The 25,888-nt window shown below is 57.0% G+C and overlaps 2 protein-coding genes and 1 non-coding gene across 3 annotated transcripts in view; 1 reads left to right on the top strand and 2 right to left on the bottom strand.

Annotated features, from left to right (window-relative positions):
- Positions 1 to 1,872, top strand: Rnf227 (ring finger protein 227; the record flags this gene model as incomplete). The annotated part of the gene is made up of 2 exons (XM_055593992.1): positions 1 to 379; positions 466 to 1,872. Coding segments are annotated over 2 exons (435 nt in total), but the record flags the coding sequence as incomplete, so codon positions are not given.
- Positions 1,873 to 3,411: 1,539 nt separating this feature from the next.
- Chd3 (chromodomain helicase DNA binding protein 3) overlaps positions 3,412 to 25,888 on the bottom strand; it is a 23,156-nt gene continuing 679 nt past the window's right edge. The window contains exons 2-40 of the mRNA XM_055594023.1: positions 22,766 to 22,884; positions 22,056 to 22,226; positions 21,696 to 21,820; positions 20,431 to 20,717; positions 20,072 to 20,202; positions 19,770 to 19,920; positions 19,423 to 19,616; positions 18,905 to 19,135; positions 18,588 to 18,791; positions 18,271 to 18,482; positions 17,604 to 17,735; positions 16,792 to 16,891; positions 16,292 to 16,483; positions 15,973 to 16,173; positions 15,534 to 15,671; positions 15,140 to 15,261; positions 14,822 to 14,995; positions 14,415 to 14,556; positions 14,119 to 14,250; positions 13,206 to 13,323; positions 12,902 to 13,026; positions 12,495 to 12,726; positions 11,935 to 12,101; positions 11,317 to 11,494; positions 10,947 to 11,012; positions 10,044 to 10,129; positions 9,770 to 9,903; positions 9,106 to 9,250; positions 8,781 to 8,943; positions 8,193 to 8,314; positions 7,952 to 8,081; positions 7,746 to 7,847; positions 7,442 to 7,570; positions 6,744 to 6,852; positions 6,090 to 6,222; positions 5,638 to 5,833; positions 4,563 to 4,726; positions 4,265 to 4,391; positions 3,412 to 3,616 (exon numbers count right to left, since the gene is read on the bottom strand). Of these exons, the coding sequence (XP_055449998.1) occupies positions 3,495 to 3,616; positions 4,265 to 4,391; positions 4,563 to 4,726; positions 5,638 to 5,833; positions 6,090 to 6,222; positions 6,744 to 6,852; positions 7,442 to 7,570; positions 7,746 to 7,847; positions 7,952 to 8,081; positions 8,193 to 8,314; positions 8,781 to 8,943; positions 9,106 to 9,250; positions 9,770 to 9,903; positions 10,044 to 10,129; positions 10,947 to 11,012; positions 11,317 to 11,494; positions 11,935 to 12,101; positions 12,495 to 12,726; positions 12,902 to 13,026; positions 13,206 to 13,323; positions 14,119 to 14,250; positions 14,415 to 14,556; positions 14,822 to 14,995; positions 15,140 to 15,261; positions 15,534 to 15,671; positions 15,973 to 16,173; positions 16,292 to 16,483; positions 16,792 to 16,891; positions 17,604 to 17,735; positions 18,271 to 18,482; positions 18,588 to 18,791; positions 18,905 to 19,135; positions 19,423 to 19,616; positions 19,770 to 19,920; positions 20,072 to 20,202; positions 20,431 to 20,717; positions 21,696 to 21,820; positions 22,056 to 22,226; positions 22,766 to 22,884 (5,906 nt within the window). The 3' untranslated portion in view covers positions 3,412 to 3,494. The remainder of the gene's footprint in view (positions 3,617 to 4,264; positions 4,392 to 4,562; positions 4,727 to 5,637; positions 5,834 to 6,089; positions 6,223 to 6,743; positions 6,853 to 7,441; positions 7,571 to 7,745; positions 7,848 to 7,951; positions 8,082 to 8,192; positions 8,315 to 8,780; positions 8,944 to 9,105; positions 9,251 to 9,769; positions 9,904 to 10,043; positions 10,130 to 10,946; positions 11,013 to 11,316; positions 11,495 to 11,934; positions 12,102 to 12,494; positions 12,727 to 12,901; positions 13,027 to 13,205; positions 13,324 to 14,118; positions 14,251 to 14,414; positions 14,557 to 14,821; positions 14,996 to 15,139; positions 15,262 to 15,533; positions 15,672 to 15,972; positions 16,174 to 16,291; positions 16,484 to 16,791; positions 16,892 to 17,603; positions 17,736 to 18,270; positions 18,483 to 18,587; positions 18,792 to 18,904; positions 19,136 to 19,422; positions 19,617 to 19,769; positions 19,921 to 20,071; positions 20,203 to 20,430; positions 20,718 to 21,695; positions 21,821 to 22,055; positions 22,227 to 22,765; positions 22,885 to 25,888) is intronic.
- On the bottom strand, positions 9,511 to 9,655 carry LOC129667039 (small Cajal body-specific RNA 21). The gene has a single exon (XR_008718681.1). It is a non-coding gene; the product is annotated as a small Cajal body-specific RNA 21 (non-coding RNA).

Genomic DNA, 25,888 nt, shown 5'->3' with positions numbered 1-25,888 from the left:
CACACGCTGTGCACCGCCTGCCTGCGCGAGCTGGCCGCGCGCGGGGACGGCCCGGCCGCGCGCGTGGTGCGCCTGCGCCGCGCCGTCACGTGCCCCTTCTGCCGCGCGCCCTCCCCGCTCCCGCGCGGCGGCGTCGCGGAGATCGCGCTGGACCCCGGCCTGTGGGCGCGCTTGGAGGAGAAAGCCCGGGCTGAGCGGGAGCCGATGGGGAGCCCGGCCAGGGACAGCGCAGACGGCGGAGGGGACGGCGACGACGACGGGGAAGAGCCGCGCGGCGAGGGGGCGGGACCTCCGAGCGCGGGCTGGCGCGCGCTGCGCCGGATTTTAACCAGGGTCCTGGCGCCGGCGCGGCGCTTGCGGCGTCCGTTGCCTAGCAATGGTGAGGGGCCCCCCGGGAAGGAGGCCGGGTACCGAGCGCGGAAGAATCGGGAGTCAGGTTGCACTAACCCTTTTTCTTCCCTCCAGTGCTCTACTGTCCGGAGGTCAAGGACATTGCCCACATGACCCGTTGCACGCTGTAACCGAGGAACCCGGGGTCTATGGCAGAAGGCAGGTGGGAGCAGCGTCCTCGGGCGCGCTCCAGTACAAAGGGTTGATGTCAAGACTACTCCCTGTGATGCCGGAATTGGTACGTGCGTGATGGAGTTAACAGACAGTGCCCTGGGTGGAGCGCCGGAGGCTCCCGGAGTGTGTCAGCACTGCATGCTCAGGATGGAGCGGCCGAGGGATAATGGAAACCAAGCCTGCCGTGGTGTGGGAAGGAAAATACAAAGCTGTAGCCTTGGCGTTCGTTCAGGGAGGCTGTTTTGAGCAACAGATCCCATTTTAGCAGTGCTCAGTGGTTGAAATGTTTACTTAAAAAAAAAAAAAATACAGGACGGGGGATAAGCTAATTTTCACATCAGGTCAGTCTCACTCATCTGGTTCTATGTGTTTGCTGGCATCTTCCTACTCTTGTTCCGTGTTCCCGAAATGACGGAGACGCCTCCCTGCTTAGGATTGGAGGCCTTCAGCTTGATAAGGCAGGTATGAAAACATCCAGAGGCATTTCTGTGAGGCCGTAGGTAAGGCTTATCAAAGATGGGTGAGCCACTGAAAAAGGAAGCAAAACTTAACCTTTTCTGTGCTAGCTTTACAGACTCTGTAGCAATACTGGGGGGAAAAAAAAAGCTCACATAATTTTATATTTGTGTCCCATAATGGGACATTGCTTATTATATGTGATTAGTTCTATTTTAAAGTCCTGTAAATATCTTACTGTATGTAGATTTAATCAAGACCAGCAGCGTGTTGGTCTCACAGCTTGCTAGAAGTGCAGAATTCGGGACCCCAGCCCACATTCCCTGACAGCGTTTTTTATAACCCCAGGTGGTGTGTGTAAGCAGCTCTGGTTTAGACTTAGTCACTTTGGGGTATCATTGTCGTCATCTGTGGGTGGAACATTTAAAACACTGATGACGCATTGCTTTTGAGTTCTAAAGTGACATTCTATTGTGAAAACATTTTCTGAGCTAAAAATGTGAATTTACAATAGACTTCTTCAAGATCTTTTTATTGACAAATAATGTATCAAGTTGTAGAGTATAAACCTCCGTTTCTAAAATGTTTTGTCACTTTCCTGTCTGTAAGTTTCAGCTTTAAATGTTTCCTTTTTGGAGGCCAGCATGTATCTGTTGTAATGTGCCTTATTTTCACTATTCTCCGTAGATGTGCTGCCAAAGCAAATGCTACATTTCTTCTGGTGTTTTGTTTCTGGAGCGTAAGCTCCCAGTGACTATCTCTGGCCAATAGCAGTGTTCATGTGTGTGTACTCAGTGTTCAATCTATTTTTAATGTAATGGTCTCAAAAATAAAGTATCTGGGCTCACTCAACCTGTGAAAGGCTGTTATTGAATGATATTGTCCAGAAGTTGAACTCCTTCAGAGACTGACCCAGTTCTTAAAAACAAACAAAATCTGCTTCCTAGTGGACTTGACCCTGTGGGCGCTGTAGTGACCTCTGACTCCTGGGGGAAGCAGTGGCTTGGAGGTGGAAAGCGGGTTTTCTGTGCGCCCCCTCTGCTTTCTACCTACCACTGTGGCCTCAGGGGTCCTGCTGTTCAGCTCTGGACACTGAGCTCATTGGGGAAAAGGTCTGACTTTGGTAAGTGGTCCAAGAGAAAAATGCAGAAAAGTCACAAAACAGAGGGGATTATCAGCCAGGTGTCGGTGGTGGCGCATGCCTTTAATGCCAGTGCTTGGGAGGCAGCAGTAGGAAGAACTCTTGAGTTCCAGGCCAGCCAGGGCTACACAGAGGAACCATGTCTCAACACAACAACAAAAGGGAGGGGACTATGAAGATAAACAGGACAAAGCACTCCTCCTCAGTTAACCTCCGAACCAGGATTCTCCCTCCCCCGGCAAAAATGACAGCACACAGAAAGGAAAGTATAATTTATATGTACAACCGATAACCTGATACAGAAGAAGGGTTTGGGACAGACCAGGAGTGGGAGCGAGGAGACCGGGAAAGGGGCAGCAGGGAGGATATGGGGGTTCCCCGTGCAACTGCCACTCCCTGGCCCTCCTTGGGGGGAGGGGGGGGGATGTGCCCAAATCTCCCTAGCCTGTCATCCACGAAGTTGCTCTGGTCCCACAGGCAAGGCAGGCTCCTGACTAGGCCCCTGGCCTGACCTGCTCAAATTTAGTCTGTACCCAGGCCTTGAGGAGGGAGGATTTAGTCCCCCAGAAACCTGAGCCCCAGGATGGGGGTCTGCCCCATCTGGCCTCTATTCTCTTTCCACCCTTTCTAGGTTGCCTAGAACAGGCTGGGGAGCTCCTCTTTGGCTTGAAGGAGTTTCACTGAACCATTACTGTTTTGGGGGGTGGTCCTTGGTCCCTAGGGAGGAGGACAGGATGAGGTTAGGGAGCCTGCGAGCAGCCTTTATTGTGAACAGCTCCTTCCCTCACTCGCAGCTGCTCCACCCTCCATGTGGGGGAGGGAGGGAAAGAGGCACCAGCGCGTCCTCATCCCTTCTCCCCCATCCCTTCTCCCCCAGCGCTATTTTCATCCTCTGTAACAAAGTTGCCCTCCCCTTTGAGGCTCCTCTCCTAAAGGCCAGGCAAGGCTAGCCCCCCCACTTTTGCAGAAGGTGGCGGTGATATTGCAGGAAAGGACTGGGGAGGTCCACCTCTTCCCCCCGACAAGCGTTTACTGGGAGGCTGCGTGTATTTGGTGGTGGGGCATATGGGTACTTGGAAGACCCTGGCAACCATCTCCCGCCCAGACCTCGTCACACCAGCACAGTCTTCAAGGTTTGGTGGGAAAGGTGTGTGGAGGTGGAGAGAGACAGGGGTCCTTCTTGAAGGGAGGAGTTACAGAGGGGCAAAAGGGCTCTAGCCCAGTGGTGGCCCAGGGTGGGGGGAAGGCGGAGGGTTGGCGGCGAGCCCCAAGGCCTGCGAGGCAGGCCGGCTCCGGGGTCTGGGCCGAGGTGAAGGGCAGGCCTGGGATCCAGTCAGTCGTCTATACAGATCACCTCCCCTGCTCGGGGCTCCTTCCGATCCAGCCCATCTGATACCAACGCCCCCACCATTTCCTTCTCTTTCTTCACCAGTGCTGGAGGGCCGTTGGTGGTGGCTGGGGAGACGAGTATGGACAGGTCAGTGCCCACACCCAGGTATGTGTCCCTGATAACGGCCCACCGTTACTGCTAAGTCACTTCCTGTCACTGCTGAGTTTTCCTATAAATGTACAAAGGCAGGGGTGAACTCTTCTTCCTCCTCCTCTTGGACCATGATGTGACAGGGTCTGACTCTCTCTAGCCTTTCTGAATTCCTGTTCATGTCCCTTTGAGGAAAGCAGGTAGAGGAGGCTCAAGCGGGAGACACGAAGCTGTATATGGGTAAGGCTTTTGGTTTCTTGGGGGTTTTTTTTGAGACATGGTCTTTCTACATAGCCCTGGCTATCCCGGAACTAGAACTCACAGAGATCCACCTGCTTTTGCCTCCCAAGTGCTGGGACCAACTGTCTGCAACCACAGCATACGCAGTGGTTTCTTTTTTGAGAAAGCATCTCACACAATAGCCCAGGCTAGCCTGAGGATTCTTAGGAGTCCTGCCTCAGCCCCCTGGTTGGCAGGAGGGGTTTTGACATAGGGAGAGAAGAGGGGCTACAAACGAAAGGCTAGAACAAGCCCGGGACAGCTCGTCCCTAAAGCACTGGACACGTACAAGGAAGCAGGACGAGGAGTCAAGCGGGCATGGCGAAAGTGAGGGAAGACCTTACCTGTGATGAAGGACCCCGCTGGCATCTGGCTGTAATTGGCGCCTGCGGCGGCCAGGGCCCCTACGGGCGCGGCGCTGAAGGCTGCCCCGTACCCCGGAGGTGTGGCGTAAGGCCCCGGGGGAAAGGCCTGGAATGGAGAGCAAGCTGAGGTTAGTTAGTCCACAGTCTAGGAGAGAGTCCTGTGGTACAGGCCAGGAGATCGGTGAAGACTGCTGGAGCAGGCTGGTTCTCCAGTTGCTTGCGTGCGTGCGTGCGTGCGTGTGCGTGTGTGTAGAAGGCGCAGTGGCAGGAAGGTTACCGGTGCTGGGTGAGGCTCGGTGCCCTTGCTGGCCAGCCGGCTGAGGATGCTGCGCTCCGACATCTGGAGACGGGCCGCGATGGGCGGTATTCGGGACAGCGTGGCCGGCAGGCGGGTCACATCTGCCTTCATGTCGCTCAGCAACTCCTCCAGCTGGTTCAGAACTGGGGCCCGGGCCACAGACAAAGAAGGGAAGAGAAAGGTGGAAAGAGAGATGGAGCCAGAAAAAGGGACAGTCAGATGGACAAGTACAGTCAGAAAGAGAGGACACAGACATCAAAGAGCCACAGGATCAAGTGACAGAAAGGACAGAGGGCAGGAAGAGTGATCCATTGGAGGAAAGCATCAGGCCAGACACCACACAGGACAGGACAGATGGAAACAAGAAAGAGAAGGAATGTGGAGAAGAGACAGGGAAGACATTGGAAGACATGGGGTCGGGGGTTGTCAGAACATCCCATACTGGAAAAGGGACTCAGGGGTAGGGTGGCAGGGAGGAAGGAGGCGGCACGGGGGTCTGTGACTTAATCAGCTTTAACACGCCAATGGGGAGGCGTGTTAAAGGGCTGGCACTGTTCGAGGGACCGAGAGCAGGGCCAGTCACTACGCCAGGTTCTGCTGGGTAGGACCTAACCTACAGCTATCAAAGCAGGAGGCTGGGAGAAAAGGTTGAGGGTGCAAGGAAAGAGTCATGGGGTCCGGGTGAAGGAGACACAGAGGAAGTGATCTGTGGGAGCGGAGCTAAGGTCACTGTCATGTATGCACAAGCCAAGGCTAGTAGGCTCCTAGTAGGCTCCCAGCAGGCTCCCAGAAGGCTCCCAGCAGGCACAGCGTGGCCCTGCTCTAGGAGGTGGCCAGACCCTACTGCTCGCTCGTGGAAATCCCATCAGGTACGGGCTTCGACAAGGGATACAGGCTAAAGCCCAAAAGGGTGCCAGCTGGGTCCGAGGCGGGTGAGAGGTCACAGGGCGGAAGGGTAAGGGGGCGAGGGGTTGGGAAGGTTTTGAAGGGGGCGGGGTGAAGACTTACGCAGCGTTGTGGGCCCTCCCCCGCGCGGGGCCACCGCGGCCCTTACCCTTGTGCAGGACAGCGTTGGCTGGCTTGTTCCCTGCCAGCGACTCCTTGGAGAGGTGCTGGTGGCTCTCGGCTAGGCACTCGGCCTCGGCAAAGCGGGCGTGGAGGGCCATGGCGGGGTGCGCCGGCTCCTGTGACAGGTTCAGGTAGGCCGCCCGCCGTAGCTGCTCCTCAATCACCAGCGCCTGCTCCAGGAGCTGAGGGCACAGGAAGAGGGGCGCACAGGTGAGTGGAGGGCGGCGAGGGACACGGTGCTGGAGAGCTACTGTCCCCGCTGTTGGCTCAGGAAGCCCCAGCTCCAGTGTGTGACCCGTGGCAACTCCAGTCCAGGCCACAGTTCCCATCACAAGGGGACACTGGATTACCTCAGCCCTCAAGATGTTAAAACTCCTTCCAGACCACTTCTGATGAAAACCCTTCTTCACCCCAACCCCTTCTTCCCTTCATTCCCACCTTGAACCTCCGGGCCAGGAATTTGTTTTTCATCTCCAGGAAGTTCCCCTTATTGGCTTCAGTTTTAAATGGTTCATTGATAATGGCAAACTGAGCGTCGTTCTGGATGTCTTGCCACCGGGCATAGCCATGGCTGCCAATGGAGGAAAGGGAACCATCAAGGAATGTAACTGAATGGCCTTGACTGTGAACATTTCTTCTCATTGGCCGGATTTCCCCACATGTGGCACAGGCCTCCCGGAGCAGACCCTCCTTCCCTACAGTTATCTGGGAAGAGGAGCCTCAACTGAGGAACTGCTTCCATCAGCTCAGGCTGGAGGCAGTCTACAGAACATTTTCTTAATTAATGACTGATGGGGGAGGGCCTGGCCCACGGTAGATGGGGCCACCCCTGGGCTGGTGGTTCCAGGTTCTCTAAGAAAGCAGGCTGAGCAAGCCTTGTAGCAAGCCGGAAAGCAGTACCCTCCGTGGCCTCTACATCAGCGCCTGCCTTGACTTCCCTGGAAGATGCGCTATAAGTTGTGAAATAAAATAAACCCTTTCCTCCCCTCCCTTTCCTCCTCGGTCATGGTGCTTATCGCAGCAACAGAAACCTAGGGCCCCTTCTCTCTGCTTGAGAGACCCTTCTTAACCTTGCACATACACAAAGGATACAGGACAATCCCGGCCAGAAGCCAGTAGTCATGCCTTCGGTGCCAGATCTCATTGAGTTTTCCTGAGGAGATAGCTGCTCTTTCCTCATTCTGCCACAGCGTGTGCAGCTCTGCAAAGACAAGAGCAGAAGCTGCAGACAGCTGGGCAAGGCACCACTCCAGCTGGCATGGACACACGCAGAGCTGAGAGACGGCTCAGGGTCAAAGGCTCCTTAGGGAGTAGAGGGGTCACTCAGCAGTTAAAAGCACTCGTGACTCACGCAAAGGACCAGAGTTCAGGTCACAGAACACACATGGTAGTTCCCAACCACCTGTAACTCCAGTTGAAGGGATCTAGCACCATCTTCTGACCTCCGACCTCTGGGCACACATGGTGTACATACACACACACACGCAGGCAAATGCTCACACACATCAAACAAACCTGGAAAAATTATATTCGAAAGAGGCAGGAAAACACTATGATACAACATACAGAATAAAGTTCATTATGAACAGGCTCATATTAGGATTAAGACAAAAAGCTGTACTAGAGACCAATGGGAGTTTGGTGGCACACTTAAAATTTACAGGACGGCTCGTTGCCAGCACGCTCCATTTCAGTGAGAGTACTGGGGAATGAATGTAGCAGGTAGCCTGGGGCACGTGACAAAGCCCAGCCTGGACAGGGAGGGGCAGGGGACAGACAAGTCCTCACACCTGTGAAGCCACCATCGGCAATGTTGAACATGAACCTTGGCTTCTCCACCTTCTCCTCACGGCGCCCGTTGGACCGTGGCTCGTCTCGAGGCGGCCCAAGTCGAAGCTCCCGGTCTGCTTTTCCATCTTCTGCTGGGCCAAATGGGGCAAAGCTCACGCGTCAGGACAGCCTCCTTCTAAGCCCCAAGACTACTTAATACGTAAACTGGGCCGGCTCTCCCCCAGCTACCCCTACCACCCGTGGTCCCCCAGGCTCCACCCCCAGCGCCCTCAGGGACTCGGGTCCAGGCCTTCCACCCATTACCTCTCTTGCCCAAATCCCCTGTTTCCCCCTCCGGCCTCTCCCTGTGTTCCTGCACATCCAATGGTTTCTCCTCCCCCCTTTCTCCTGGCGTTGGCTCTGAGGCTGTGGGAAGAGACAGGAAGGGAGGCTGTTACTCTCATTCCAGCTCCAGAAGCAGCAACTCCAGAATTCAAAGCCCCACCATCATAGTAGGATAACACACCCACCAGACTTCTCCCTGTCTCCCCGGTAACCAGGCTCCGGCTCCCCAGGTGCCCCTGGCACTTCCTCCTCAGCCAGAATCTTCCTCGGTTCTAGTCGTTCACCAAGTGATGGGGCTGGGCTGGGGGAGTCAACCTGGTGGAGGCCAGTTGAGTCAAGATGAGCTAACGACTTCCTTGGCACCCAGCGGTCGAGACCCCTCCAGAGCATCCACCCCAGCTCAGAGACAGCCAAGTGCCCACTCACCTCTGTCTCCATCTTTTCCCCCACTTTGCAAGTCTTCTCTGGCTTCTCTTCTGGATTTTCGGGGTCCTCTTTCTCCAGAGGTGTCCTTACGCCGTCGCCTTTCTCACTTGGAGCTGGAGTCGCTGTGGGCAAGGCAGAGTGCTATGGCTTGGCGGTGGCGTAAGTGTTCTCCAAAGGGCCATGTGTTAAAACTTAATGCTCAACGTGAGGCACTAAAATGGTAGAAACTGTCTAACTACAGAGTTTACAGGAGGGATTTTAGAAGATAATCAGGATTAGGATAAGGTCATGAATAAGGTCGTCAACCCTGGTAGCTCTTAAAAGACAGAGATGGGAGATACATATGCACACCCTGCATTTTACCATGTGGCATCCTGCGTGAGCCAGGATGCTAGGAGGAGGTCATCCCTGATGCAGCTTTGACCCCAAGCCTCCAAAACCATGAGCCCAAACAAACCTATCTCCTATACAAAGTTGTCCAAGTTCACGAGTCTCATCATGACCACATGAACGGCCTAACACTCGGGGAAACGCAGAGGTTCCCACCCGGCATCTGGCCGCATTGCCCGCCCCCCGACTCTCAATTACCAGGTTTAGAAGTGCAAGGACTGTTGGTGGCAGAAGCCTCTGGCGTGGTGGGAGAGGTTTTGGTTGGCGAGGAAGCCCTGGAAGAGCGTTTGGAGTCGGCACTGGGGTCAGGCATGAGCTCTGGCATTGACCAGCGTCCATTGATATGCTCAAACTCTTGCACCTGGGGAAGGGGTTGTGTAGGGAGGGTCAGTGCCTGGCACCCGGCACCCGAGAAGCCCTAGTCTCCTCCCTGTCACACCGGCCTGAGCTAGGACAGACAGCTGAGGCCAGAGGAGGAAGAGACTGAGTGGCTGGATAGAAGCTTGAGAGGAAAAGCTGGTACCTTCTTCTTGACGAGAGACATGACTCCGATTCGGGTCAACACCTGCTGGCGACTCAGCCCTTCCCGAGGGACCCCATCCGCAAAGGTCTCAGAGCCATCTGCCCCAGGCTCACACAGATGGCGCATGAACAAAGACACATAGGCCCTGGAAACCACGGGAGTGAGAGGAGGGTTACAAGGTCGGGGGTGGGGGGAGGCTCAGGCACAGAGGAAGACACAGGGCTCCCTGACCCCCTGAACTTCAACTCCCAGGTGGTCCCGAGACTCCGCCCACCAGCCCTCCACACCCTAAGGCCTCCACTGCCTGCCCCCTGCCCGTCAGCTCCCCAATGCCTCTCCTGGGCCCCATCAGTCAGTCTCTCATCCCATTCGCCAGTGCCTCCTGCCATGTTATCGTGGCCAAGTAACTGTGGGGCCAGGCCCACCTGGGTGAGGCGCCTTCCTCAAACACCTCTCCCACGAGGAGGTGGAGGGTGCCTGGCCTCTTTGTTCTAGGCTCTGATGAGGGGAAGTGGGGTAGGCTGAGCCCACCTCCCAGGAAATGGAGCCTGGATATGACGTAAGGTCGGGAGGTGGCCATCAGCTGAGTAAGGTCACATCATATGGTGGCCAGCAGGAAGGGAGCCACGTCCAGAGCTCTTCGCCCCACACCATCCACACTCACTTAAACTCCTTCTCAGTTTTGCCCCTCAGGTCTCGAACTAGCCACTGTGTGGTGAACGCGTCCTGTGGGGGCATCCCCCAGCGCATCACAGCATTAAGGAATGCCTTCCGCTGGCGTGTGTTGAACCCTAATACCTGAAGGTGGGGCAAAGAGGCGGGCTATGGAGGACCAGGAGCCGGAAGCCCTTCCCACTGCCGGGCCTGTCCTCAATTCCCAACGCTCCCACCCCACTTTCCCTTCAGAGATCATGCGGGTGCCTGGGCCAAAGCCTCACCTCAATGTTGCCCCCAACTCGAGCCAGCAGTGGAGGCAGCGGCTTGTCCTTTTCATTCCGGAGCTGCCTCTTTGACTGTCGACGCCCTAAGGGTAGGGGTGGGTCAGCGGAAGGGCGCTCCTCTACGCCCTCAGTCTTCCCGGCACCCACTGCCATCCCATAGAAAACCCAGGGCTGGCCTGGATCGCCTGCCTCCAACGCAGGCAGCGCTACTGCCTCGGAAGGCTAAAAGAAGCCATATTCCAAATAACGGCTATCTGACAGCGTTACCCATGGGAAGGTAGAGTAACACGTCTTCCTGTTTAGTTTCACTGTATGTGTTTGTACCTTCAGATGAGGTCTGTGTGGCCCAGGCCTCCAACGCCTGCACCTCAGCAATCCTCCTGACCCCCTGATGGCTGGGGCGTTACCCGAGAGCACCTGCTGCTGTGTGCCTATACACTCCAAACGTTCCTGCCTCTCCTCGGCTTTCCTGCCTAAGAAGCTTTCATTCCTTTTTGAGATAGTCTGGCTATGCAGTCAGAATGCCTCAAATTCACAATCCTCCTGCCTTAGCCTATGTGTGGACATCACAAGTGAGTGCTGCTATGCTCTTGCCCCCAAAACAAAGCTTTTCGTTACATAAAAAGAGGGGGCTGAAGTACTGGAGAGCTGGCTCGGCGGAGTCCAGGTTTCGATTCCCAGCACCCACAGTGGCTCACAACCATCCGTAACTCCAGCTCAGAGGAGCTGACGCCTTCTTCCAGCCTCCACAGGTACCGGGCAGAAGGGTAGTTGACAGACATATACGCAGATAAGACCGTGCACATAAAAATATAAATAAATACATCTTTTTAAAAACAACTTAAAGAAAGCCAGGAAGTGAAAAGCGAAGGAACCGAGACGAAGTCAAGAAAATTCCACCTTCAGGCCGCTCATCAAAGTCTTCATCCTCCTCCTCCGAGCCCACGGAGTACTCTGACTGGTTGTCTGTGAAGGGCAGAGAGGGTTCCACAGACAGCGGCAACCACGCTGGGGCCCATCCACTTGGACGTTCCGCCCTCCACCCCGGGCTGGGTCCTCGCAGACTTGGTCATAGACCCTGAGCCATCTCCATGGGTACCTCCTATCTCACCACTCTGACCCCTGCCACAGCCACTCTAACAGTGAGGCCCTGGGTGTGCCCAGGGCCCCTCAGCACCCCCACAAATCCACCCTGCCCTTCCCTCTACAGCCCTGGCTGCAGAAGTCCAAGCTTTGCCTCTTCCCTCCCGCCTCTCGCCCGCGGCCTCACCCTGGTCCTCCTGGGCGGCATCGTTGTAGTTGACCTGCTTGCGCACCCGCTTGCCCTTGCCCAGGTTGCGGGCCAGGTCCTCCTGCTGCTGCTCATAGTGATGGCGCAGCAGCTTCTCCCAGTAGTCGGGGTCCACGTTCTCTTCCTGCTTGATGATCTCCCGCTCAATCTCCTCGATCTGAAGGGCGGCACGGTGAAGGCTGGCGGCCTCCTTCCTCAGACCCCCGGCTGCACAGCAATCCCACCCACTGGCCAAATACTGCTTGATGCTTTCTAACCCGGCATCTGGTGTCTGGGCAGTGGACGTCTGTCCTGGCTCCTCTTCCCTCAGCCTTCAGCCTCCTTCTAAGCCTCTCCTCTACTCCCCTCACTGCCTCCCACAGACTCGGCAGCACCAGTCGGTGACAACTACCCCTCTCTGTGCCGAGGGCTCCGAGGCCCAGCCTCATCTCGAGGAATGAGAAATTGTTTGAGGTCACTGCTGCTTTTACTGAGGACCAGATGACAGACTAAATCAAAAGCAAGAGCGCCGAGCTCTCCCACTGCAAGCATCAGTGAAGGGCGCTGCCCTTCAGAGGTGAGCTCGGAGAGACAGGGTGTGGCCCCAAAGTCTCTCACCTTGTCCTCCTCACGCACAACGTACTGCGCCACCTTGAAGGAGCTGAGGTACTCGTTCATGTTCTGCACATCCGTGTCCTCGGTGGCATCCTGGTTCCGGTCCAGCAGGCGAGCAATGGCCTCGTTGTCGTAGTGAATCACACTGCTGTCCTCCTCCTTATTCTCCCCTGGCAGAGACAAGCAGCAGAAGAGGACCTGAGGTGCTGAGGTGTCAGCCAGAAACTCAGGCAGTGTGGCCAGGATGGGTGAAGCGCTCCACTCCCCACCCACCACCCTCCTCCTCATGGGCTCGCCAGGCAGCGACTCCCTGGGGGCTCTGGACTCCCCGGGGGCTCTCGACTCCCTGGGCTCTAGTCAAGGGTTTTTGCTTTGTTTCCTCAGGCGGCCAACCCTTCCCTCAGGGCTACCAGAAAGAAGGTATTTGTCCTTTACAGGTTAAGAGGAAAGGTTTGTTTTGGGGTTTTATTTGGCAGGGGTCGGGAGTAGGGTGAGGTTCCAGGATGTTTTTCCTCAGGAGAGACTAGAATCCGCCTTTGGGGAGCTCGGGAGCAAGTCCTCACCCTCGTTTTCATCCTTGAAGAGCTCCTCGGTGCCAAATTTGAGGATGTCGTCCAGCTCCTGCTTGGACATGGAGCCCGCCTTGGAGCCCAGGCCTGGCCGCACCACCAGGTGGGTAAGCATCATCTTCCTCTTCGCCACCTGTGTGATCCGCTCTTCCACAGACGCTCGGGTCACAAACCGATAAATCATCACCTTGTTGGCCTGCCCAATCCGATGGGCTCTGCTGAAGGCCTACAGGGGCAGGAGAGGACAGAGGTCAGTTGGGGAGTGATGGAGAGAAGCTGGTGCAGGACAGGGAAAGGAGCCGGGTTGGGAGAGGCCTTCTCCTCTCTGCTCCTGGGCAGGACAACCTCCTCCTCAAGCCCATGTCAACTTGCTGAGTGTGACAGGAAATGCAGGTTCCCACCTGGATGTCATTATGGGGGTTCCAGTCTGAATCAAAGATGATGACCGTGTCAGCAGTGGCCAAGTTGATGCCCAGGCCGCCAGCTCGGGTGGACAGGAGGAAGCAGAACTGCTGGGCACCAGGAGCTAGGGGGCGAGAATTAGGAGGCCAAGTTCAGCCCTGGCTGCTAAGTGCTCTCACTACAAACCACTCTATCTAACTCTTAGCCTAAGCGTCAGCATCCCCTCACTATGCCCCATCCTAAGTACACCGCAGAAGCTTCTCAGACCTTCTCTAACCAGGGACCAAGGAATTTCACTCTCACCATTAAACCGATCAATGGCCTCCTGCCTAAGAGCACCCGTGATGCCACCGTCGATACGTTCATACTTGTAGCCTTCGTAGTCTAGGAAGTCCTCCAGAAGGTCTAACATTTTGGTCATCTGAAAAAGGGACAACAGGAGTCCAGGAGACCAGCAGTAGCTTGGGCCTAGCTCGCACCACTCCCCAAGCCTTGGATGTGAACATGCCCACCCTGTCTCATGTTCGCTGTGCACCTGACTGTCCGCAGCCCTCACGGCTCTATCTCAAAGTCCTTTGAGATCATTTCTTAGGAGGCACAGTTCTCTGAGACCCCTGAAAATGTGCCAGAGAAACCTGTAAATACTCTGAAAGTCACATCAAATGTGTGTGGCTTTCTCCAAAGCGAAGAGGCTCTGAGCTCCTGGCCAGTGCTCACTCACTAGGCTGGCCACTGGTGCTAGCCTCTTCTTAGGAACAGGGGTCAGACCCAGGCAGGAGACAGCCAGGCCAGGCCTTTTTGCTTCATTTTTAAAGACAGGACCTCACTGCGCAGGTCTGGCTAGCCTGAAACGCACTCTGTGGACCAGGCTGGACTAAAGGCTGATCAAACCCAGCCCAGGCCTTCTTTATTTTGATTTGGTTTGTTTTTCTGGTGCTAGGGATCTAATCCATAGCCTCGGGCAAGCTAGGGGAATACTCTACACTGAGCCATCTTCAGCCATCCCCTCCCTCTCCATCCGAATACACGGTCTCTCTAGTTTAGACTGGCTCTGTCCTCAGCATCGGGATTAGAGGCAGATGCCACCTTGCCTGCCTGACTCAAGCTAGCTTATGAGCAGGACCTCACTCTTTCATAGCAGAGGAGCCACAGGAATAAGGACAGGGCCTGAGGCCCAGATGGCAACAGACAGAAGCGAGGGGAGAGGGAGGGCCACCTGTGAGAAGATGAGCACTCTGTGTCCTTGCTCCTTCAGCTTCCGCAGCATCTTCTGCAGCAGCAACAGCTTCCCCGACGACTTGATAAGTGCCCCGCCCTCATAGGCCCCGCTCGGGAGTTTCGGAGACTCCTGAAAAGAGGGGAGAGGAGGGTCAGGCATGCTCCTTACTCCTACAGTGCCTACAAAAGCCAAAACCTTAAATGCAGTTTCCACGCTTTCCAGTTCCCACCCCCCCCAAGGTCCGACTCCGGCCCCACCACCCAGCTTGGCTCCTGTCCTCAGGCAGACCCTACCATAGCAGCCACAGGGAAGAGGTACGGGTGGTTGCAGCACTTCTTAAGATCCATCATGATGTTAAGCAGCGACACCTGGTTCCCACCGCCTCGTGAGTTCAAGGCCTCAAAGTTCCGAGTTAGGATGTACTTGTAGTATTTCCTAAAGAACAGGGTAGGATGCACAAGAGATACAGATAACCAAGAAACCGCTTCTTTTTTTCAAACAGAGTTTCTCTGTGTAACCCTGGCTAACCTGGACTCACTCTATAGACCAGGCTGGCCTCGAACTCAGAGATTCACCTGCCTCTGCTGGGATTACAGGTGTGGGACACCACTACCAGGAGGACCCACTTCTGATGTGGCGCTTGATCCCAGCTCCCCGAAAACCCCACGCCCACGTCCAGACGGCCTGTCCCAGGCCTCACTTCTGCATCGGGCTCAGCTCCACTCGGACGATCAGCTCCGTCTTGGCTGGCATGTTCTTGAAGACGTCTGCCTTGAGTCTCCGCAGCATGTGCGGCCCCAGTAAGTCATGCAGCTTCTTAATCTGGTCCTCTTTGGATATGTCAGCAAACTCCTCCAGGAAGCCCTCCAAGTTGCTAATAGGCACAAAGAGATAAGAAATCAAACAAGGGGACAAGTTTTTTGCCTCCGTCTTGGGCTCTATTTTCTATGTCAAATGAATCTTCCAGAACTCTGTGAGCTGCTTTCCCCCTGCCGACTGCCCTCCATGAGCCACTTACTTAAACCTCTCTGGAGTGAGGAAGTTGAGAAGGTGGAAGAGCTCCTCCAGGTTATTCTGCAGTGGGGTCCCCGTCAGCAACAACTTATGGTCTATCTTGTAGCCATTGAGGACCCTGAAAAACTATAGACAGGGGACAAGGACAGCAGGAGAAGGGTTTTCAGTGGCAAGCGGCTGACTCACCTCGGAGACTTCTCCCTGTTGCCAGGGCCTGAATTTCCATTTCCCTTAGGATCACAGACCCAGTCCCTAGCCCCTGCCCTCCTCCTGGGACAGGAGCCTGACCTCCCAGGTTACAGCCCCGGACTAGTTCTGTTTTCGTTCCTTTGTTTAAGGAGCAAGGCCGGTGGGCGGCACAGCTTCCGTGCCCGCACTCGCCCCGGGGCCTCGCTCACCTTGGACTGGTTGTTCTTGAGGCGGTGAGCTTCATCCACCACGAGACATGCCCAGCGGATGGAGCCAAGCGCTGCCTGGTCGATGGTGATCAGCTCGTACGATGTCAGGAGGACATGGAACTTCACCTGGGCCTCTCTCTGCCAACAGAAGCATTGCCCATTCATCTGCCCCCATACACACCTCCGACACGCCCAGCCTGCCCTTAGCAAGAGCCAACCACGTGACTCCTCAGGAAGCCAGCCAGCCTAACTTCACCCCCGAACAGGAACTAGGGATCACAGCCCTATTTCCACCCGAGACCAACAGACAGGGAGGGCTGCACGTGCTCAGGAGAACCCACTGCAGAGCACAGAGGCACAGAGGCCAGGAGAGGAACTCCTGGTTGGGACAATGAAGTGACAGACCTGCGTTGTCTTACGCATGAGACAGGGGACTTGCCTTCATCTTGAAGGCTTTCTTCCCGCCTTTTATGGCGTTGTCCTCAAAGGAGAACTCGTTCTCTCGGATAATGGCCCGGCTGTCCTTGTCGCCCGTGTAGGTGACCACGTAGAACTGGGGTGCCCACATCTGGAACTCCCGCTCCCAGTTGATGATGGTAGACAGTGGAGCACTCACCAGGAAGGGGCCCTTTGTGTGGCCCTGGGGGTCAAGGGTGGACTCCCGTTAGCTTGGCTCAACGGTGGACACCAACCCGCTGCCCGCCCTCCGCCCTCCGCCCCCGCCCCCAGGCCCGGCACCGGCCTAGAAGCCCACACACCTCCTTGTAGAGTGAGTAGAGGAAGACGATGGTTTGGATGGTCTTGCCCAGCCCCATCTCGTCGGCCAGAATGGTGTCGGTGCCTTGCGCCCACGAGAAGCGCAGCCAGTTCAGCCCTTCCAGCTGGTACATGTGCAGGGTGCCCCCCGTGGCCGTGATGAACCGCGGCTGTGTCTCATATTTCACGGTGGGCTGTGGGGTGCGGACATGGCAGGGTTCACAGGCGAGCGGACGGTTCCCTGCCCCACCCTGGCACGGGCATCAAGGTGAATTACAATTTTCTCAGCTATGGACTGAGCTGTGGTCTTGTCTTCTGCCTTCCCCGCCTCACCCTAAATCAACACCCAGCAGCACCACCAGGAAGGGCTGGCTGGAAGAGGGCTGGGCTGCTGCGCCCACAGAACCCCCAGCTCCTGCTCAACAGTGGAGAAGAGCCGCTCAGGGGCCACGGCCAGCTTTAGGAAGTCGATCCCGGTGCTGGGAGGCAGGAGAGAACTTACGTCATTGGTGGGTGAACTGGGGGGCCCGTCACCCTGTAACTCCTTCTTCTTCTTCTTGTACTTGCGAGGCTGTGCAGGGTCCTCACCCATAATTAGCTCACTGAGGAAGAGAGGGTATCTAAGTGAGGCCTGGTCCTCGGGAGCCCTCCGCCTTTCCCACGTTAATTCCAGGCCTGCCTCCCTCTGCCTACAACCTTCCCTCAAATTCTCATGTCTTCTTTCTCCAAAGCATTTAAAGAAGAAAATCTAATTACAGTTACAGAAGACAGAGGTCAAAGCACTTGTGGAAACTGGTTCTCTCCCTCCATCCTACGGACCCAGGGAGTGAACTAAGGTTGCCAGCCCTAGCATCAAGTACCCACTCAGCTGGCTTTCGGGCTTTCCCCTCCGCTCTCTCCCCTGACTCCTGGGGTCCTCGAGAGCCAATCCTTCTCTTCCAGGCATCCCCAGGTATCCTCTTACCCATTCCTCAGACCAAATCTCATTTCCCCTTCTTACTTTCTTAGATTTAGTTTATTTTTGTGTGTCCGTGTGTTGTGGGGGGTAGGGCTGCTTGCCCTCACTGACCAGGGAGGGTATCTGTTCCCCTAGGCCTGGGAACCTCCAGACACGGGTGCTGGGAGCTGAGCACTGATCCTCTACAAGAGCTCTCAGCTGCTGGGCCAACCCTCCAGGCTGGCCAGATCTTAGCACTCTGCGTACCACCCTACCAAAGCCATCCAAAACCCAGCCAAGGCTGCCAGTGCCCACGGCTGGCTCTGTCTGCAACTGTGTCTTCCCCTTGGTTTTCACGGCCCATGAGCTGCCCTCACCGATGTCTCCAGTAGCTTTGCTTATGGTCTTCATATTCAGGGATGTTCATTTCATCCTCCTCCCACGTAGACTGGTCATAAGGCAAATCCTTCCATTTCACAAGATAGTGGTAATTCCCCTTCTTATCCATACTGTTGGGCAGGAGACCGAGAAGAGAAATATGGATCACACATTGCACAAAGTCCTGATAAATGAAGTGTCAACAAACAGCATCTATGATCTCAGCCTTCTCAGGACAGTATGTAGAGGCCAACAACACTGCTGGAGCCCAGGGTCACACACTTACCCAGACAGGACTTCTGGGTGTCTAATGAGGCAGCCAGGGACAGAGGCCCTAGAGTGGGCAGCAAGCAACCCGGCAAGCGTCCCATGAGGCCCTCACACTGTGGTGTAAAGGAGCTCGTGCGAGGCAGCAGTCAACACTGCTCTGGAAGCACATCTGGATGACCTGTTCCTCAGTTTCCCAAACCCATGCCTACGCTACCAGAGACAAAATGATGCTGGACTAGCTTTCTCCCTGGTTTCTCAAGTCCCCTAGAAGAGGCAGGACCAGAATGGCTGGAGCTGCAGATAGTCAGCAAACCCTGGTCATCTGGCCTGTCAGGGCCCTCGCCAGAGTTAGAGCGATGCCGCAGTCCGGCCGCCTCCCCCAGGCCCTGGGCTTGCCTGTGGTTGATGATACGGTGGACGGTCATCCACTCCGGCTTGATGCCGAAGCGGTAGTACTTCTCCTCCATCTCGGCGTAGTGCGGGTCCTTCACTTTGCGCTTATCGCTCTTCCCGTCGTCCTCGCCAGAGCCGTAGTCCAGGGGCGGGGGCTCGTCCATGTCATTTTTCCGTTGGTAGTTGCGGTACATTACCAAGTGGAAGATTTCCAGCTGATGGGACAGAGAGGGGGAGAGAGGCGATAGCCTCCGGCGACAACACGCAGGTGGACGCGCAGGTGAGGAGGGACAGTGGAGTGGAAGGTGCAGCCTCGGTACCTGAAGCTCCTTGGCCCAGGAGCAGTGCCAGTAGGACAGGCCCACCCACTTGACGAAGAACTCCCGCTCGGATCTGCCCTGGAGAGGGCGAGGCGGTGGGGCGTCTGGGTTCCCGGCTGCCTGCTGCGGTGCGGGCACTGCCACAGGAGGCTCCCCCCATCGCCAATGCAAGATCTTCTGAACGCGGCCCTTTAGCACAGGACACTTCAAGGGGGACAGACAGGAAGAGGAGGAAAGGCAAGGCGGGCCCGCGTTAGGGAGGACAGTGGTGCGAAGCGGCGGGGGCTGGCGGCGGGGCGGGGCTGGCAGGCCCTTACCGTGCACCGAGGGCACAGCCACTCGCCGTTGGGGATGTCGGGCAGCGGGGGGTTCAGGCAGTGGATGTGGTAGGAGGAGATGCACGCGTCGCAGCACAGCAGCTCCCCGCCGTCCTTGCACACTCGGCAGTACTCCATGTGGTCATCCTCCTCCTCCTTCTCTCCCTCCTCCCCCTCCTCTTCGTACTCCTCCTCCTCTTCCTTGGCCTCCCACTGTACCCCCTCCTTCTCCTAGGAGGCCAAAGAGCAGACAGAGGTAGACAGAAGGAGACACGGAGAGACTGGAAAACGGAGCCAAAACCAAGATGCCCGAGCCCTGGGCGTGCACAGAAGTCGGGGGGGTGGGGGCTACCAGACAGGGTTCCCTGATCTTCCAAAGCTACTGACTCTGGGAACAAAGGGTCGAGAGAAGGACTCCCTTAGGACTCTGGACTCCTGAGTACCGACTGCTGAGCAGCCCGGAAGACCAGAAGAGAAAGCAAGACAGAGAGGTGGGAGCGAGGGCACCAGGTACTCACGCAGTGCGGGCAGCTCCACCTGCCCTCAGGGGCCCGGTCAAGCTCAGGGTCGAGGCAGACGAGGTGGTAGGCACGAGGGCAGGTGTCGCACAGAATGATCTCCCCACCCTGCTGGCACACCTCACAGTAATCCTGGTGGTCCGTCTCGTAGCCATCAACCTCCTCCTCCCCGGCCACTGCGGGGCAGCCCAGGACTGTCACATACCCCGGTCACAGCAAGGGCACAGAACAAGAAAGAGAGATTCAGGGGAAGACAGAGGAGGGTTGAACAGAGGTCAAAATCTGAAGTCAGAAGGACAACAGAAGAAGGTGGCGGCCAGAGAGGCTCGTCATAGGCGCATCCTCACCCTTCTTCTTCTTCCTTCCCGGCCGGCCTCGCTTCACTTTCTTGGCACGGACAGGGCCATCAGGCCGGCCCGAGGCACTGTGGATGCTGCCGCTGTCCAGGTCTGACTCCTCGGCCTCAGGTTCAGGGCCCTCGTCACTCTGAAACACGTACTGCCCACAGCCCCACTGCCATGAGGATGGCACATTTGATTCTGCCCACCGCCACCTCCCGTCCCCGACCATAGGGCCCCACCTCCCCCGCTCCACCCACAGCTTCAGCCCTCAGCACCCCAGTGTTGAGCACACAGGACGGGGTGCTCACCGAGCCTGCCTTCTTCCTCTTGCCACCCAGCAGCCCCAACTTGATTTTCAGGGGCGCCATCTTCTTTCCTCGAAGCTTCTTGCGTCCATCAGGCACTCGGGGGCTCTTGTTCCGCCTCTTGTGGCCTGGACCTGAAAGAGAGTAGGGAAGAGGGGAGAAAATCCATTGGCCATGACACACCCTCTCGGAGTAAGAGCCGTAGGGGAGTCTGTACTGCGCCACAGACGTGGCTTCACTTTCCCCTTCGTGGGAAGCGTTTCTCCCCAGCAACGGAGGCTGGAAAAGCCTGAGTTACAGAGTCCCGAAGCCATGCACTTTGGAAAGCAGGGGAACAGAGGTTGGGAGAAGAGGGTTCCTACCTTTGCCCTCTTTGGTTTTGGCTCTTCGGATGGGTGGGGGCTGGATTTCAGGAGCAGGGGGTGGTGGAAGGGCAGGGGGGGGTCCAGACGGTGCTATGGGGGTGGCTGAGGAGGCGGCAGCTGACACCTGTTCGGCCACCGCTGCCGCCGCTGCCGCCGCCGCGGCCGCCACAGCAGCTGCTGACCCTTTGAAGGGGTTGTTGGCGCTGAACTCTCTCCACTTGGCTCCCAGGATGGTCATCATCTTAGACATCGGGATCTTAGGGTTCTTCTTAGCGATCAGGGGCCTGAGAAGGCAGAGGTGGGAAAGTCAGACCCTTCACAGATGGGCTGGGAACCCTGTCATCTCCCCGTACAATTAAGTCTATGCTGACAGTCCTGGCTGGGCAAAAATACATCCTATTAAGACAAATATTAATATTTACGTAATAACCTAAGTAAAAAGAAGTAAAAGGAAACCATCCTGTCAAGGAGCAGTCTCGCAATGGCTCAGTTGGATTTTTGCATTTTACTAGATTCTATGGAACCTGAACAAAGCTTCCCTTAGGAGAGGCTGAAAGAGACAGACGTCACGTTTTCCTCTCAGGGCTGTGCTAAGCTTCTCTACGGACATCCACAGCCCTCAGTGATGACAAGCACACTCTCTGCAGCGGGGGAGGGAAGGCTTCACCCAGGGCAGGACGAGTCAGGACCCCGTGAGTGTGGACACCAACAGCCGAGGGCTCTGCAGCCAGCTACCCCCAAACCCGCTCAGGCTCCTGAAGGCATTATTTCTAGTTTACAGAGGAGGAAACGACGCCAACAGAAAGAAGTGAGTGGCCCAAGGTGAAGCCAGGGCACGGAACTGCTGTGTTAACCCTCAGGGTGCTGTCATGAGCCTCGGCTTGAAGGGTTGTGAAGGCCTGAATGAAAACCCTTGGACAATAGTGTCACCCAGGTCTACTCCAGAGAAGTTACGGAGAGGAAAGGGAACTGTCAGAGCAGAAAACGGGATCCTTCTCAGCCTGTCTTCTCGTTCTGGAAAGTTCTCTACTGTAGTACTAGCCTCTTGACCTCTGCCCCCACAACCTGAGGGAAAGATGGACTCTTCGCTGAGGTTGCCAGATCCCAGCCCAGGAGCAGACTGAAATTATGTGTGTACAATTATCCGTGTATTTGCTGTAAATTTCTGTAGGAAGCATTTTCTTAGATTTTCCACAGATCCAGAGAGGCCCAGGCCACAGCCCAACAGGAAGTCTATGAAAGAATTCCCAGTCCCACCGTACCTCATGAACTGACTGAAGGCTTTGTAATTCGTAAGTGTGTGATAGTCCTCCTCAGAGAACACGTGTTCCACATCCTCCAGGCCCCAGGTCAGAAGCAGGGTTGCTGATGACTTCTGTTCCACCTGCTGAGTGGGGCAGTGCAAAAAGGTGAGGCTTTGGGGAGCCTCTCCCCCAGGCATCCTTCAGCACCCCACTCAGCATCCACCGAGTTCCCGCTCCCCGCTGCAGTCCAGTCCCCAGGCCTTACACTTACACACTTACACACACACACACACACACACACGTCCTTTATCTCCCCCCCCCCCGTCCACCTTTGGGGTGACGCCTCACTTCTGTGGTGACACCTGACTTCCGGCTCACCTTCTGTCCCCCATCTCCTTCCCCCCTTTTCCTTCTCTTCGTTTTTTTCTCTTTTTTCTCTCGGTGCTTCCGTCTCCGTTTCCGACCTGGTCCAGTTCCATATTCGCTGCCTCCACTCTCTGACTTTTCCCGGTATTCATCTCGCTCGGAGCCAAATTCCTCTTCACTGTCCTAAGGAAGAGAAACAAAAATAACATTTATTCATTCTTAACACGTGCCAAGAACTGTTCTTAGCTCGGAACAGAACTTATCTCTTTACAACTATCCTATGAAACAGCAATTGATCTATATTTATTCACTTTTTTTTTATAGAGAAAATTGAGACACAGGGAGTTAGATAAACTTCCCGGGAAGACAGAGACTTAGGCTCTGAATTCATGCAAACTGCCTCCAAGACTGGTTTTCTTTTCCCTTCTGTACTGGGAACTAAACTCAGGGCCCAAACATGTGAGGCAAGCTCTCTACCACTGAGCTACACCCTTGGCAAGACAGTGTGCTCCTGGCTGCTTCCCTCCCATGGTACAGCAAGTCACGATGACAGCTGGACTCTTTACTAGGTTGCAGAAAGCAAGGTTCGGGTCCAAGAGAAGAGAAAAGAGAAGCATGAGGGAGGAGCCAGGCCTCTCCAGGTGACCCGGACCATAGGAAATGGAGTATCTGGGAAGGGGCTCCTGAGCCTCGGCACAGTGTCAGGGAACCCTGGCACTCACAAGCTTCCTGCGTTTCCGAGGCTTTCCTGGCTTGTTTTCCTTTTGCTTCTTGGGTCCTTGCTTTCTCTTCTTCACACCCAATGCTGAAGGCAGCAGCCGAATGGCATCCTTATCTTTGGAGAGAAGAGCACAGGAAAGCCTGACGTGGAGCCCAATCTCTGAGGCCCTTCGGCCATCCCCTTCTTACCCCCTCAGTCCAACTCTCTAGGAACCCAGGCAGTTAACGCCTCTACAATTTGCCGCCTTTGAATGGATGCAAACAAAGTGTTTCTAGTATTCTGGGATCCTCTGGTTCTGGATGGGAGGTCAAGGGTCAGAAAGGAAGAGTAGCCAAGCCACTCCCTTTTCCCCCTCCTACTAACAAGGGACCAGACTCTAGGCCACCAGCTCAGACTGTGGCAGGTCCTTTCAGTGCTCGCCAGGGCTCCTCCTGCCTTCCCCCTCACTCTGCCAGCTGGCAGCTTGCCCAGGAACCGGGGAAGCCATGCCCAGCTGCTGGCCTGGCCTGACCCCAGCACTTGGAGCAGGGAGACACAAGCTGGCAGCTCCCTAAGCCAGATGCTGAGAAGGGAGAGCCAAAGGTGGCCACCTGGGTCCTCACACTAACACCCTAGGGCCCTGACATGCTTTTTGCCAAGAGGGAGGCCTCTGTTTACATTTTCTTAGATAATCACACCAACACAGCACTGGAGCAAGAGAAATCCTCAGCTCGTCATCCTACCCTCTTGCCCACGGGACCAGTATCTGCTTCCAACACATCCTAACTCGGCAAGCGGAAGTCTACCCAATTCCCTAAACACGCCGCCTCCCAGAGGGCTGGAGCCCGGCTGCCTCTAAATCTACTCTCAGAGGCTGTGCCCCCTAGCCCAGCCACGGCCCTTCCTTCACCTGGCATGCTGACCCATCTATATCTAGGCACTGCAGGGACACAAGCACAGACATAATCCCAGACAGCACACCTGCCATGTGCAATCTCGCATTCACTCACACTCGCTCACACTGCGCGCACGCCCGCCTGTGCCTGCTCCAGCACAGCTATGTCCCTGGCTCTCTCCACAGACGGCTCTGTGAGAGGGCCCAGAGCAGGCCCTTCCCTCCGATCCCACCACCCCCTTCTCCCTGACCCCTGCCAGTCTGCTCAAGTTTGGGGACCAGAGCCGTTTCCCACAATTAAGCCCTGATGCCACACAGAAACAGGCCCTGGTTTACCTACCACCCTCACCAGTCACTAGACTAACCAGCCAGACCTGTCTTGTCCAAGCAGAGGCAGGTACAGCCAGAGGGGAAAGCCAGGGCTCGGCCCCGCCTCTTGCTCTAGGACACAATCTTCCCTCCCAAAACAGCCAGGGGAAATTAGCCACAATTAACACCCTAGGCCGGGGTTTCCTATCTGATGCTACCTTTCCTTCTCCCTCCAGTCCCACGTCCCTGGGAGCAAAGAAGGCCGCTCTAGGATGGGGTGCGGCCAGGCAGAGGGGCTGCGTGCCCGGAGGCAGTGTGTGAAAAAAACGAGCCAGGGCTGTAGTGGGACGCCAGCCCTCATGCCCAGCAGCTGGCTCCCCTTAACTCCAGGGGCTTGGGTTAACGCGAACATGGAAACGGGGCAAGCGGCAAGGGCAGGCCAGCGACGCCAACTGGCTAAGGATCAGGGAAGTGGCCCGCCCGGGTCACCCTGGGTGTGTGGGTCGAGCGAGCCCGTGAACTCCACTCCCCGCCCAGCCCGGCAGGAGGTCCCCAACTTCAGGCCGACGTCGGTGGCCAGCAGAGGGGAAGAAAGGCGAGGAGAGGCAAGGGAGGGTAATAAAGCAGAGCCGAGCCCAACCTCTGCCTCGGCAGCCTCTCAATGCTGGCCGCGGGCCCAGACTCTCCCACTGCGCGGCTCAGATCTCGGGGAGGTGGGGAGGGCGAGGGCGGAGCCTGGCGCGAGCCTTCCCCGCCCCCCTCCGCTAATCTCGCCATCAATCTCTCACACTTATATTTATTTTATTTTTTTCTAAAATTCCCCTCCCTCCCCCACAGCGAACCTCCATAATAGGCCCTCCGCACATGCGTACTGGACGCAGAGGGTGGGTTTGTGTTTTCAGACCTCGGCGGAGAAACTGCCAGAATCTTCCGCGCCACCCACCACCCCCTCCCCACCCCCCCGAGGAATCACGTCTATAGATTATGTTATATTATTTCTCCGGGCTCGCCGGGAGGGGGAGGGGGACGGAGGTTTTCCTGCGGCCTCCCGCTCCCTTCCCCCACCGACGCGCGCGCTATTATTTTAACGGTTTAACAATGCGAGGGAGACCGGCCCGGGGGGGAAGGGATAAAAATTGGTCTCGGGGAAGAACGTAAAACAAAATGGTGAGGATCAAAGCGGCGGCGCCGGAAAACAATGGCAGCCCGTCACGGCGCGGACGCGCACTCCCGGGGAGCGGGCGCCCCGGGGGGCGGAGGGCGAGCTGCAAAGTCCCCAAACTTTCCCTCAGAGCCGTGCGGGGGCCGCGGGCCGCTCCGACCCGGGGGCCGGCGGGGAGGTGTGAGCTGACGCCCCTGGGGTCCCCGCAGCGGGGCCGCACCAAGCCCCTCCTCGGCCCCCCGCGACCCCGCGGGGACAACTTCCCGCTCAACTTCCCCGCTCGGGTGGGCCCGGCGGGGCGCGGGGGGCTCTACCCCGTGCGCGCCACACCCCCCGCTGTGCCCGCAGGGCGCCCGGTCGCCCCGCTCGGCCTGACAGTGGTGCACACGACGCGTCCAAGTTCGCCGCGGCCCCGGGGGGCGGCCGAGCGGCCGGCGCGTGCGGCCCGTCACCTGGGGCGGCCGCGCCGTCCGGACGGTGACAGGGAGCCGCGGCCACGGGAGACCGCCCCGGGCCGCCGGGGTCACGGGGGCGGGCGGGGGCTGCCCTCGACACAAAGGAGCCCCGGGGCGGCCGGGGCGAGGGCGGGGCGGCCGCGCACTCTCCGGCCCCCTCCCCGCAGGGACTCCGGAGTGACCCGGGGTCTCCGCGGCCAGCGGGGGCGGGGGGGGGGCGGAGCGCGGTCGCCACCTGCCCCCGGCCGCCACCCACGCGCCCTCCCCCCGGCCGGCGGGTCCCCGCTCCGCTCCCCCGCCCCCGCGCCCCGCGCGCCTCCGGTT

This window comes from Psammomys obesus, unplaced genomic scaffold (genome assembly GCF_907164565.1).
Source record: "Psammomys obesus unplaced genomic scaffold, mPsaObe1.curated_primary_1811, whole genome shotgun sequence".
Lineage (NCBI taxonomy): Eukaryota > Metazoa > Chordata > Mammalia > Rodentia > Muridae > Psammomys > Psammomys obesus.
Note: the sequence above shows the minus strand (reverse complement) of the source record. Positions and strands in the feature narration are given on the sequence as shown.